Genomic DNA, 14,217 nt, shown 5'->3' on the forward strand with positions numbered 1-14,217 from the left:
ATAATGCTTAGTGAGGATATGCAAATATGTCTGTCTAATACTAAGACAACCAATTTTTTTAAAACAATATATATATATATATATATATATATATATATATATATATATATATATATATATATAGTTTTACATTGTAATGCAAAACAACCTGTTCCATTAATTCATTGCTTTAAAATACATTTTGTAGTTTCCTTTTCATTTAAAATTTTTGAAGTAAGCTTGGGGGACTCAAAGGGCACCCGATTGTTTGTCTGAACACCTTGTTTCTCTTGTGCATTAAGAACACTTGTGTTATGGCATGAATTAACAATAAATAGGTTGTATACAGTATAAAATACCACATACTTTCCGCCCTCCCATGCCACCCTGGCATGAACTCTTGCCCCCCCTTTGCCACCCCATATAAAATGTTCTAGAACCGCCACTGCATCCCCTGGATATTATTTTGAACTGCTTTCATCGCGACGCAATGTTTACAGTGAGAACAGCTGTGAGGTCCGTGCAGAAAGCAGAGCAGTGTGTAAAATATATATCACTCAGTATAACAGGCCTAAAGAGAGTAGGCCTGTTATACTGAGTGATATATATTTCGTATTATACAGTAGAGAATGACTACTGTAGTTTAGTAGGCTACATATCTACAAAGAGTCGATATTTTTCTAAAACCATTTAGTGCTTCACATAATAAAATACACAACGGCTGTAGCCTGATTATATGCTTTAGGAGCTTTAGGTGTGTGTGGTATAGTGTGTAGGTGTGTGCGTGATACAGTGTGTGTGGTACAGTGTAGGTGTGTGTGTTGTACAGTGCGTAGATGCGGCGGACAGACGGGTCTCAGTTGGTTTGGTGTCCTGCTTACTTTTAATACTTTTAAATAACACTTTTGGCCCGTAATTTTCTATTCCCCATTGTAGCGACCAGAGAAGGGGGGGGGGGGGGGGGGGGGATATATCCAGTCTCTGATAGTGTTACGTTATTATGAGAGTGCTCTGTTTGATTCTGAAATTGTATATATTTATATAAATATATACATATATATATGTGTGTGTGCAAGTGTGTGTGTCCCCGCATCTGTAGCCTGTTATTGTCTCATTATACCGCACTGTGAATGAATTAAAAGTATATAAGTCGTCATGAACACATCTGTCCATCAGACAGAGGGCTGCTGTGCCTCCTGTCATCATTAATGGACGTCTCTTTAAAATGACCGCTCAGAGGAGAGGAGTTCTCATTTCTCTAACTGCCTGCTGCTTCCCCTCCTCTCTCCTCGGCTCCCCTCCTCGGCTCCTCCGCTCGCATCTCCTGTGGGCGGGACTAAAGAGGCTTCTCAATACTCAAATGTCCCTCCTCGACTCCTCGGTCCTCCGGTAGTGACCCGGAAGCGTCTATCGTTATTCCAACCCAGTTTAGATTTAACCACGCCCACTTCCGCATTACGCAAGAACGTAGCTTTAGCGTCATAGACTTCATCTTCGGCAGTTATAGCGGTCGCGGTGTAAAGCAGGATATTGAATAGTTGTTTTTTGTCTTTCCAAAGGATTTGTTGACTGAAAGTAAACGATCCAGAGTCCTGAGATTGTATTACTGGTGTTTTATCATCTCAGCTGGTGTAAGTGCAGAATATTTAATATAACCTTGACTATTACTGTGTAGCCTACTTCATTTATCTGACAGCATTATTTAATGATACTATTTTATATATATATATATATACACACATTTATTCATTTATAAACATATATATATATATATAAAAACACACTTATATGTACTCACACATGTATTTATTCACTTATACACACAGATTATTCATTCATTTATACACACACAGCATTATTTAATGATACTATCTTATATATATATATATATATATACACACATTTATTCATTTATAAACATATATATATATAAACACACACTTATATGTACTCACATGTATTTATTCATTTATACACACAGATGTATTCATTCATTTATACACACAGCATTATTTAATGATACTATCTTATATATATATATACACACATTTATTCATTTATAAACATATATATATAAACACACACTTATATGTACTCACACGTGTATTTATTCATTTATACACACAGATGTATTCATTCATTTATACACACACACTCACATATATACACTTTATATTAATTAATTTGTACACACACACACATACATATATATATAAACAAAACAACACAATATAATAAAAACAGTTGCAATAATAACATAATATGGTATGATCAATTCTCAATTAAAATATATTTTTCAAAATCAATATTGGTGGTGGCTCTTTTGCAAAGATAATCAATAACACCACCTGACAGTTGTTGCAGATTATACAGCATTCTTGTTACTTACACACATGTGCCATGATCGGAATGATCTCGTCTTGTAACTTTACTCAAGTACAAGATCTTATCACTTCTTACACCTCTGGAAAGCACTTTTATTTAAAGGAATACATTTTTATAAATGTCCCAACATTTCATTTTTACATGGCAAAACGTTAATATGTTATTAATGTTAAAATAGACATTTATAACATATTATAAATGTCTATAAAATATTAAATAAACCTTAACATGTTACATGACAAACAAAAAAACGAAACATTATATATAGGCTATATATACAGATGTTTGCTAATGTATCAATCTTATATCCATCAGGAATTAATATTAAACGATGAATTAACATTACCTCAGCACTGCATAAGTGTGGTCGTCAGTCATATTGACAAAGAAGCACTATTATATTGTATATTATGCAGCGTTTATAAGGATGGTATTTTGCTTGTCAGATTCAGATTTCGCGGGTGTTAACATTACCTCAGCACTGCATAAGTGTGGTCGTCAGTCATATTGACAAAGAACCACTATTATATTGTATATTATGCAGCGTTTATAAGGACGGTATTTTGCTTGTCAGATTCAGATTTCGCGGGTGTGCCGTGTCTATGACGCTCTCGCGTAGAGCTACGTCGATCCTTGCGTAATGCGGAAGTGGGCGTGGTTAAATCTAAACTGGGTTGGAATAACGATAGACGCGACCTGGAAATGAATTTCAGCGCGCCATTTTGAAGGACATCTAATTTCTCTAAATGCAGACCGAGGACCGAGGATCGAGCGTCAAGGAGGCTCTCTGGAGGAGCTATAACCGAGGATACACAGATGGTTCCTCCACGGCTCCTCCGCGGATGCATTTCCGGGAACGGTGGAGACGTGACGCACGGCCGGACTGCGTCTATTGTTATTCCAACCCAGTTTAGATGTAACCACGCCCACTTCCGCATTACGCAAGGATCGACGTAGCTCTACGCGAGAGCGTCATAGACACGGCACACCCGCGAAATTTGAATCTGACAAGCAAAATACCGTCCTTATAAACGCTGCATAATATACAATATAATAGTGCTTCTTTGTCAATATGACTGACGACCACACTTATGCAGTGCTGAGGTAATGTTAATTCATAATTTAATATGAATTCCTGATGGATATAAGATTGATACATTAGCAAACATCTGTATATATAGCCTATATATAATGTTTCGTTTTTTTGTTTGTCATGTAACATGTTAACGTTTATTTAATATTTTATAGAAATGTATAATATGTTATAAATGTCGTTTTTAACATTAATAACATATTAACGTTTGCCATGTAAAAATGAAATGTTGGGACATTTATAAAAATGTATTCCTTTACATAAAAGTGCTTTCCAGAGGTGTAAGAAGTGATAAGATCTTGTACTTGAGTAAAGGTACAAGACGAGATCATTCCGATCATGGCACATGTGTGTAAGTAACAAGTATGCTGTATAATCTGCAACAACTGTCAGGTGGTGTTATTGATTATCTTTGCAAAAGAGCCACCACCAATATTGATTTTGAAAAATATCTTTTAATTGAGAATTGATCATACCATATTATGTTATTATTGCAACTGTTTTTATTATATTGTGTTGTTTTGTTTATATATGTGTGTGTGTACAAATTAATTCATATAAAGTGTATATATGTGAGTATGTGTGTATAAATGAATGAATACATCTGTGTGTATAAATGAATAAATAAGTGTGAGTACATATAAGTGTGTGTTTATATATATATGTTTATAAATGAATAAATGTGTGTATATATATATAAATATATATATAAGATAGTATCATTAAATAATGCTGTGTGTGTATAAATGAATTAATACATCTGTGTGTATAAATGAATAAATACATGTGTGAGTACATATAAGTGTGTGTTTATATATATATATGTTTATAAATGAATAAATGTGTGTATATATATATATATATATATATAAAATAGTATCATTAAATAATGTTGTCAGATAAATGAATTAGGCTACACAGTAATAGTCAAGGTTATATTCAATATTCTGCACTTACACCAGCTGAGATACACCAGTAATACAATCTCAGGACTCTGGATCGTTTACTTTCAGTCAACAAATCCTTTGGAAAGACAAAAAACAACTATTCAATATCCTGCTTTACACCGCGACCGCTATAACTGCCGAAGATGAAGTCTATGACGCTAAAGCTACGTTCTTGCGTAATGCGGAAGTGGGCGTGGTTAAATCTAAACTGGGTTGGAATAACGATAGACGCGGCCGGACTTATCTCAGCCAATGACAGCTCTGCATGCATCCCCTGGATATTATTTTAGAAACTGCTTTCATCGCGTCGCGATGTTTCCAGAGAGAACAGCAGTGAGGTCCGTGCAGAAAGCAGAGCAGTTTGTATAATATGTATCACTCAGTATAACAGGCCTACTCTCTTTATTTGCTTTAGTTGAGTAGATAACTACAAACAAAGAGTCGATATTTTTCTAAGACCATTTAGTGCTTCACATAATAAAATACACAACGGCTGTAGCCTGATTATGCTTTAGGCATGGGCGGAGCCATAAAATTATTTATTTTTGCTGCAGTAGCTTAGCAGTTGCTATATGACAGCACGGCGTTGCTAGTTTTTTTAATTTATAATTTTCAAAATAAATAAACAAACAATACCAGTGGGCCAAGCACGAGCCTGTTCATATTGTAGCGTTCACCGCTATTCGAGATCACAGATCACTCTAGCCTTCAATGTCGAAAACGTTGTCTTTATTTACAGAACCAATCAATACAGAACCAATCAATGGTATAACACTTTTCCCCACACTCGAACACAACTCCTAGCGTCTCGTACTCCCTGCCTGCACACACCGGAAAACGCACACACACACACACACACACCTGGAAGGTGTAACTCACACAAACAACATTGCCTATATAACTTAACTTTACAATGTAATAAATGTACTAAACTGTGCACATCTGATCACACTCACACACACACACACACACACACACACACACACACACACACACACACACACACACACACACACACACACACACACACACGTGTACACGTGTACACGTGTACACGTGTACGTGAAAAGGGGGGTAGAGCCACTCACCAATGGGTCACATCTGTTACAGCAGGACAATGCGTCTGTTGTTCTAGTTCAAAGCAAACGCGTCTATGACCTCCTGCACATCGAGGGCTCTTGCTCATTCGGCATTGATGGACAGCAAAGCCAAATTGCTATTCCTCAAGTCCCCGCTGTTGCTCCTCATATAGTTTTTCACACGCAGCAAACAAGAAAAGCTGCGTTCGCAGGTTGCAGACGTGACAGGCAGTGTGACCGATATACACAAAAGTCTGTGCAAATCAATAAATGCGTCCTTGTATGGCCGGAGAAGAGAGAGAAATTCGTGCGTGGTTTTAACAGTTTGTCCCTGCTGCTGCTGCTTTTTTCGGTCAAGGAGCCTTTGAACTTGGTGCAGTTCTGTAGACAGGCTGTCCGTTTTTACCCCATAATACTGGGCCATGGGTGATAGGTGCTCCAGCTCAAGGAATGACTTGTGAGTTGGATTTAAGGCAGACGTGCCCTGCAGCACGCCACAAGATTCAGACGAAAACCGCCTTTTCATTTAATTGACAAGTCTATCAATGACAGGGTAGTAGCAGTGCTTGCAGATGTCATCAGAGGAGGTGAGAGGTGGAAGTTTTCCTGTTGGAGCATCAACTACAAACTCCTGTAGGTGGCATGCAGGCTGAGTCTGACGTCGCTCTTGTCTCAACTTGACGGGGATGCAGGGCCGGCCCTTCCCACTGGCGAACTAGGCGGTCGCCTAGGGCGCCAGATCTGGAGGGGCACTGCCGCGCTGCGCTGGGAGAAAAAAAAAATTTATAAAAAAAAATTAAAATTATTTTTATTCTGCCTAATTTTCTGCCCTTGATGTAATACATTTACAATAATTGAACAAAGTAAACACCCTTTGCACCCCGGGCCGGCGGCAACATTTAGCATTTGCCCTGTACGATGGGCGCTGTAACTGTAAGTGATGAAAGGGGGGGATGGTCGCTTATTATCAGGCACCCACAGGCCGTGGCTCACAGCCAAAGTGACGCGGCAGCTCCAGCTGAAAGTGTCGGAGATCGCAACGATCGCAACAGCAAGAGGCAAAACATTAGCATTATGAAAAGGTCCAAGCCTTCTGGGGCAACGGGAAGGAAACGGAAAAAAGAACAGGAGGAATCGAAAGTCAAAGACAGAGGTAAGTCGGCTTGTGTAAAAAAAAAAATTCAGTATGTACTGTACCGTTAGACATTTGATTTTAAGCTAGCTAGCTAGCTAAGGAGGTAGCCATGATACAGCTTTGATGCCATGCTAGCAGCGAGCCTCTGATACAGAATGATAGATACAAATGATTTTAAGTTTTTATTTATGTGTTATTATTCCTATATAATCTTTTTGTAAATAATATCCTACTTTTATATTGTGATAGCTGTAAATTGATCCTCCAATAGTGTTTAATTTGTCAGATAGTTTATTTTCACGGTCAACTTGTGTGTATATATATATATTTATTTTTCTGTTTATTTTCTATTATATTTTTTTTATTTTCTGCACTTTTTAATGTCTAATTATTGTGCAATGCTTTGTTTTATATGCTGATGTAACGAAATAATGTTAATGTTAGCCAGAAGAAAGCTATCTGGATAACTGCTCCTTTGTATAAAGTGAGGCTGACCAACCAATATGGGCATGTGTTATTATTTAGTTGTTACTTATGTTTGCAAATGATCTCCTGGGGCAGCAGAACCTCACTTTTATATAGGCCAGTTGTGAACTTGCATACAGCTGAGGCAGATTGCAGCAGTTATTTTTGCCTGACTGTATATAAATGTTTTTGCTTGTAATGTGCTAATATCTACCCTATAAATGTCCAGCTGCACTTGAGAAATACCTCAAAAAGCCCCCAGTTGCTGGAGAAGGAACATCTGATCTCCCATGTACATCACACTCTGAAGAATGTAAGTTTTGCCAAACATTTATGGTCTCTGTGTAATCGTTCATACACTACTTTTTTGTCATTATTATTATTGTTATTATTATGATAAATAATGAAAACTGAAGCATGAATAACTTCTTTGCATGTTTGGATTGCCTGCCTGCAGGTGAAGGAATAACGAGCATAGTATGTGAGTCCACCATTGCAGCCCCCTCAGATCCTGCTGACTACCCAGGCCCATCTGAGTCCACCATTGCAGTCCCCTCAGATCCTGCTGACTGCCCAGGCCCATCTGCAGTCCCCTCAGATCCTGCTGACTGCCCAGGCCCATCTGAGTCCACCATTGCAGTCCCCTCAGATCCTGCTGACTGCCCAGGCCCACATGAGTCCACCATTGCAGTCCCCTCAGATCCTACTGACTGGCCAGCACTGAGTGATACAGTGAGGATGGAGTTAGTCAGACGTGGGCCATATCATTTAAAATCCGACTTCACTTTTCCTAAAAAGGAGGGAGGGAGAAGTTGCCATCATCACTACTTTTACAGAAGATTAGTGAATGGAGAGACAATCAAGAGGAGCTGGGTTGTGTATTCCAAGAAAAACAAAAGTATTTACTGCTTTTGCTGCAAGCTGTTCTCCCAAAAAGAGTACCAACTAATCAGCAGTGGACTAAATGACTGGAAAAATTGCACTGACAAACTAAAAACACATGAGAACAGCCCAGAACACTCTAGGCACATGACGTTGTGGAAGGAACTGGAGACTCGACTTGAAAAGGGCCTAACTATAGACAAGGTAGAAATGGCACTTATGGAGGCTGAAAAGAGGAAGTGGCGTGAAGTCCTGACCAGGTTGGTGGCAATAATTCAGTCGTTGGCAGAGCGAAATATTGCCTTTAGAGGGACGACAGAAACACTTAACCAGCCAAATAATGGCAACTTCCTGAAGGAGGTAGAGCTCATGGCGAAGTTCGACCCAGTCCTCAAACAGCATGTTGCTGAGGTCCAAAGAGGAACCACCAATATTTCCTATTTGGGAAAAATAATTCAAAATGAACTGATAGATTGCATCAGTGGGAAGATTGGGGACCATATGGTCAAGGAAATCAAACAATCCAAATACTTTTCAATTATTTTGGATTGCACCCCAGATTTGAGCCATACAGAGCAAGTATCAGTCATTATTCGACTAGTTACAACCCAGGACACACCCCAAATAAAAGAACATTTTATGGGGTTCCTTGAGGTAGAACAGTCCACTGGAGAAAGCCTTTCAACCCTGATTCTAAAGAGATTAGAACAGCTTGATATCCCTTTTGAAGACTGTAGAGGGCAGTCTTATGACAACGGTGCAAATATGAAAGGAAAGAGGAAAGGAGTCCAAGCCAGACTTGTTCAAATCAATCCAAGGGCTTTATTTGTGCCATGCGGAGCACATACATTGAACCTGGTGGTAGCTGATGCAGCAAAAAGCTCTGCAGAAGCCACTAGCTACTTTGGCTACCTGCAGAAGCTTTTCACACTCTTCTCTGCCTCCACTCAGAGATGGTCCATCCTAAAAAGCCATGTGAACATCACATTGAAATCATGGTCTGATACCAGATGGGAGAGTCGGATCAACAGCATAGAGGCTGTAAGGTATCAGGCTGCAGAAGTCAGAGATGCACTTCTAGAGGTGAGGGATAAAGCCACAGATGGAGTCGTAAAAATTGAGGCACAATCTTTGGCTGAAGAGGTTGGATCATACCGCTTTGCAATATGCACTGTGGTATGGTATGACATCCTGACCAACATCAAACATGTCAGCAAAATGTTGCAATCAGTGTCAATGCAGCTGGTTATTGCTGTTGACCTCCTGAGAAAAACAGAAGTTTCTTTGGTCAGCTACAGAGGCAATGGATTTGCTTCTGCCCAAGCATCTGCCAAAGACATCTGTGGCCAAATTAATGTGGAAGCTGTTCTCAAGCAGAAGAGGCTGAGATCAACCAAGAGACAGTTCTCCTATGAGTCCCAGGAGGAGCAAGTGAGTGATGCACTAAAGAAACTCGAAGTTTCTTTTTTCAATATGGTGGTGGATGTTTCCATTGCATCACTGCAGGAGCGATTCAAGGCCTTAGGTGAAGTAGAGAAAAAGTTTGGGGTGCTACTCAACTTCCCTGACCTGCCAAAGGAAGATCTGACGAAGCAGTGTGAAACACTCAGCAACACCCTGAGCTGGGGTGGGCAGTCAGACCTGGATAAGAGGGAACTTGCACTGGAGATGCAGAATTTCCCAGCTTTGCCAAAAGCCAACATGACTACCCTGGAACTTCTGACTTTCCTACAGGAGAAGAAAATGAACGAAGTGTATCCAAATATGTGGGTGGCCCTCAGGATCGCTGTCACTATTCCAGTGACAGTTGCTGCTGGGGAGAGGAGCTTCTCCAAATTGAAGCTCATTAAAACATACCTGAGGTCGTCAATGGCTCAAGAACGCCTCAATGGATTAGCTTTAATAAGCATCAATCGCAAGGTTTCGGGGCAAATATCATTTGACGACACAATAAATGAATTTGCAGCAAGGAAGTCCAGACGTGTCCGACTTTAAGGATGTGGACTAATTAAAGGACACAATAACATAGCAGAGACTTGTTGTTCTGATTGCCTGTTTCATTTGATTTATAGTGTGTGTAATGTTCATTATCTTAATTTATTTGCAATAACCTCAGTTGTAAGAGCTCCGTTGGCTATATTTTTGTCCACGTTTGCACTTTCTTTTCTTGAAGTTTTAAGAGAAGCTACTTTTGTTTGATGAGTGATTTTCATTTAATAACTACAATAATAATAATAAGGATACAATAAATAAAAAATATGTTACATTTATTTGTTATTGGCTGTGGGTTATTGGTTATGTTCACATACTTATTTGGTTATTAAAATGTAAACCGATCTTTTTCATATGGGTGTTTAGAGTTGTACCCCTAGATCTAGTCTCTAGTAATTCTGCTCAAAGTGCACCAGATTGAAGCATTTTACTTTAAAATGTTAAAACAAATCTTTCCGAAGGGGGCATACCCCCGGACCCCCTTAGAGGATGTGACATCCACCCCCCAATTAAAACATGTTCATACAATAATGAATACATTTGAAACCTTCTTTATGTATATTACCTATGTCAATAAGTTTCAGTTTTTGTAGTGTATTGGTCTTTTGTAGAGATTTTTCATTTATTCTTTATATATTCTATTGTGTATTGCTTGGAGGCGGGGGGGGCACCAAATCATAATCTCGCCTAGGGCACCAAAATGTCTAGGGCCGGCCCTGCGGGGATGCCAGTCTTGCTGGAGAGGGCGTGTGCTTTGTCCAAAATTTCCTCCCATGATTTTTCATTTCTCTTTTCGGAGAGGGATGTAATTACAGACTCAACAAGATCCGTAGCAGAGGCCAGTTGCAGACCTGGGGACTGTAAATGGTCGGACAAGAATTTGGTGGCTCGAAACATATCCTCAAATAGAGCGAGTTGCACAGCAAACTGACCGTCTATCAGTGCCTTCACTGCTCTGGCTTCTGTCTTCCTGCGAGCGTTTGACTGCGTGATGACCTCATCGAGTGTGGCACAGATAGCTGGCAGGGTTTTCTGAATGGCCCACAGTGCTGAATACTGACAAGCCCATCTAGTGTCTGACAGCTTTTTTAGTTCAACTGGCTTTTCTTTTGGTTCAAGTTCCTTTTGTTTTGTATGGAAAATGTTGTGCACAACAGAGCCAGAAAAGAAATTATACAGCATCTGCACAACTTCAAAAAAATCCCCTACTGGTCTTACATTCTTGACACAGTCAACTAAAACTAAATTAAGCCGGTGGGCATGGCAATGTACATAAAGGGCCTGTGGCACCTCCTTCCGAAATCTCTCCTGCACACTGTTATTACACCCCGACATGACAGCGGCACCGTCGTAGCATTGGCCAATGCCAATTTACTGAGCGTCTGTTTGATCGTTGTCAAAAGTGAATCTGCGTCTAGTCCATCAGCTGGGGTGAAGTGAAGGAACTCCTCCTTTATGCCATCGTCATGTATAGACCGCACTGCCACAAACACCTGCTCCTTTTTACTCACGTCTTTGCTCTCATCCACCATCAGTGCAAACACTCCAGCTTCCTGTACTTCCCCACTGATTTGATCCCTGACCATATTTGACATCAGCTAAATTAGCTCATCTTGTATGTCGTGGTGTGTGTACTTTGCATTTCTTGGATTGTCAGATATATATTTTTTCACAGTTTTGTCAAACTTGCCAATCAGGTCTAAAAGTTCGATGAAGTTCCCCCTGTTGGCTGCTTCACTCTCTAGGCCCCCGTAGTGCAATGGTTTGACACGCAGTGTAACGCAATGCTTCCACAACTGCCCGCATATATTCCCTGTTTTCACATACAGTTTTTGAATGTTCCTCGCTGAGTGCGTTGCTGATTTTTTACCCACTCTCTTTCCTTACTTTAAATTCAGACCATGCATCCATGGCACATTTATGTCCACTGCTCACATCATGTGTAAGGAATGACTGCGTAGCTTTAACCCAGGTGCTAAATCCTTCATGGGTAAAGGCGGTTTCTTTATGGAACCGGCGTCCTTCGTGAGCAAAATGCCTGCAGGCAAAACAAAATACACCGTCCATAGTCACTGAGTACTCGAGCCAAGTGTATTGCTCGTACCATCGGCGATTGAATGACCGCATTTGCAGTCCGTACTTCTTGGTCGGGTATTTTCTAAGCATGGGACGTCTTGGTCCATCAGAGGCTGACTGGCTGATGTCAATTACGGTGTGGAGGGGTCGGGGAGCAGCGCTAGCTCCGCTGGTTCCACTGCAGCTCGCCGTAGCAGCTAGCTGGTCCTGCTGCTGCGGGGGCAGTGGGTCAGTTGGCGGGGCCGGGGGCACCTGTTCTTCGTGGTCCCAATCCTCCCGGTTTTCATTAGTAATAGTAACATCGAGATCCTTGTGGATAGTAGGGTTGTCCAGCTGGACCGGCTCCGTTTGAGATCGCGGTCGTTTTCGCTGGCTTGTTAGACATTTTTCCATTTTCGATCTGTGTGTTCACTTCACATACTGAGAATTCGCGCTTCAACTTACAAAGACCCCAGAAAGATTTCGCGAGAATATGTAAATATATATAGATACATTTTTTTCATAACAAAACAATGGGGTTGCTAAGCCGTTGCTAGGCCAATTGCTGGAGTTGCTATACACAAGTTATTGAGCCGTTTCCGCTCTACATCCTGAACTCCTCCCTTCGATGCAATGCACTTCCGTTTTGGCGGACTTGGTTTGTTTTGCTAGCTAGCTCCGTTGTGCCGACAAAGCACTGATATCGCAGAGACAAAGAGGATATAACAATTACAACATGAAGAAAAGTGGTTCGGGAACTACGTGTGCGGTAGTTGGTTGCAATCACTCGAGAAAGCACCTGAACGAGTGGTTAGATAGAGAGTGCTACGACCACAAACCAGCACCCAGCACCCAGCCATGTTGTTCATTAAATACAGATAAACACAACAAATACTGCATGCATTGTATTTTTTAATATTATATATGAATATTTTCATAGTGATGTAATTGTGTGGGCTGCTTTTATATTTTAATTTGTAATACCTGTTAGGATTAAACATGTGATCTTTCTTGTTGAAGCCATTTCTTTAGTTTCCTCTCAACAATTAATTAATTCAGTGTTATTTATGTACAGTATGAGCTTAATATGACTGATGAACTGTGTTAAAAGAAATTGTAGCACTCTAAGGAACATATGAAATGCAATAATGCAATAACAGTGCAATAATGAAATTAAATTACATCAAACTTTATTTTCACTCAAACAGTACAGGCACATATGATATATTGCACAGCATAAAGAGATCATGTAAATTGTGCATTATGTAAACAACAGACAACTGTTGGCTCCTGTGGGCATGACCTAAATAAGGCAGTTTATTTTGGTTTTAAAATGCTGAGATATTTACTGCAGAACTGTAACCTTCCCTCAACAAAATCGTCAACAATTTTCGGGAGCATGTGGGCAAAGTAGAATGTGCGCAGCCTTATGATATGCCTTCAGACTGTCCATTGCTTTTCCATCTATTGCCATGGATTGAACGAAGTAGGAGCAAATTTTGCTGTACGTTATGCTGGGCCACGTCGTCATGTTATCCTCCCAGTTTTGCACTGAATTCGGGTGGGGGAGAGTAACGCCATCTCCAGTCAAAGAAGTAGAATCGTGTTCCCAAGCTAGCATCACTGTTAGCATCGAAATCGCTGTGTTTACACCAGTGCCCGTCTGACTGTTTACACCGGTTTACACCGACAGACGCTGTGCAAAAGACTTCCGGCGGAAATGAAGTGCATTTGTGTAGGGTTATGGCGCTACCCGTGTTATGGCGCTACCCGTGTTTTGGCGCGTAAACTTGTCTATAGCAACTGCCAGCAACCCCCTGGCGCCGCCCCTGGCTTTAGGAGCTGTAGAGCAGTGGCGTTTTCTCCCGGAGGCCAAGGGAAGCCAGGCTTCCCCTGTTTTTTCGGATTGTAGTTATAATTTAAATAAATAGATAAAAACTCTTTGTTTTGTTTCGATAATTCTCCTCTGCTGTGTGTTGCTGCCGGCCCGTCTCTCCCAGCGCCGTATAGATAGAAGAGTTACGACAGCGGAAGTCCAAAAACGGTTATCGTCACGTGGTTCATGTAGACGAGAATCGTTCCCCGGAAGTTCATGGCGGGCAATGTGAATGCATTGATAACAGGAGATAGAACTTCGACTTTTGGTAATTATTAGTGAATAAAGGTTTTGATTTGCAATATTTATACAACAAATCGATATGTGTA

At 40.4% G+C, this 14,217-nt stretch overlaps 1 protein-coding gene across 1 annotated transcript; it reads left to right on the forward strand.

Annotated features, from left to right (window-relative positions):
• Positions 1–6,332: 6,332 nt before the first annotated feature.
• Positions 6,333–10,042, forward strand: LOC307017969 (zinc finger MYM-type protein 1-like). The gene is made up of 3 exons (XM_079647965.1): positions 6,333–6,636; positions 7,313–7,396; positions 7,541–10,042. The coding sequence occupies exons 1-3, from the start codon at positions 6,402–6,404 to the stop codon at positions 9,958–9,960; spliced, it is 2,739 nt and encodes a 912-aa protein (XP_079504091.1). The 5' UTR covers positions 6,333–6,401; the 3' UTR covers positions 9,961–10,042.
• Positions 10,043–14,217: the final 4,175 nt, after the last annotated feature.

This window comes from Notothenia rossii (assembly GCF_949606895.1).
Source record: "Notothenia rossii genome assembly, chromosome: 9".
In the NCBI taxonomy this organism is placed as follows: domain Eukaryota; kingdom Metazoa; phylum Chordata; class Actinopteri; order Perciformes; family Nototheniidae; genus Notothenia; species Notothenia rossii.

Coding starts and splice junctions, on each gene's coding strand:
- LOC307017969 (XM_079647965.1), top strand. CDS start 6,402: ATGGGCGCTGTAACTGTAAGTGATGAAAGGGGGGGATGGTCGCTTATT. Junction 6,637..7,312: donor ATCGAAAGTCAAAGACAGAG/GTAAGTCGGCTT, acceptor ATAAATGTCCAG/CTGCACTTGAGAAATACCTC. Junction 7,397..7,540: donor TACATCACACTCTGAAGAAT/GTAAGTTTTGCC, acceptor GCCTGCCTGCAG/GTGAAGGAATAACGAGCATA.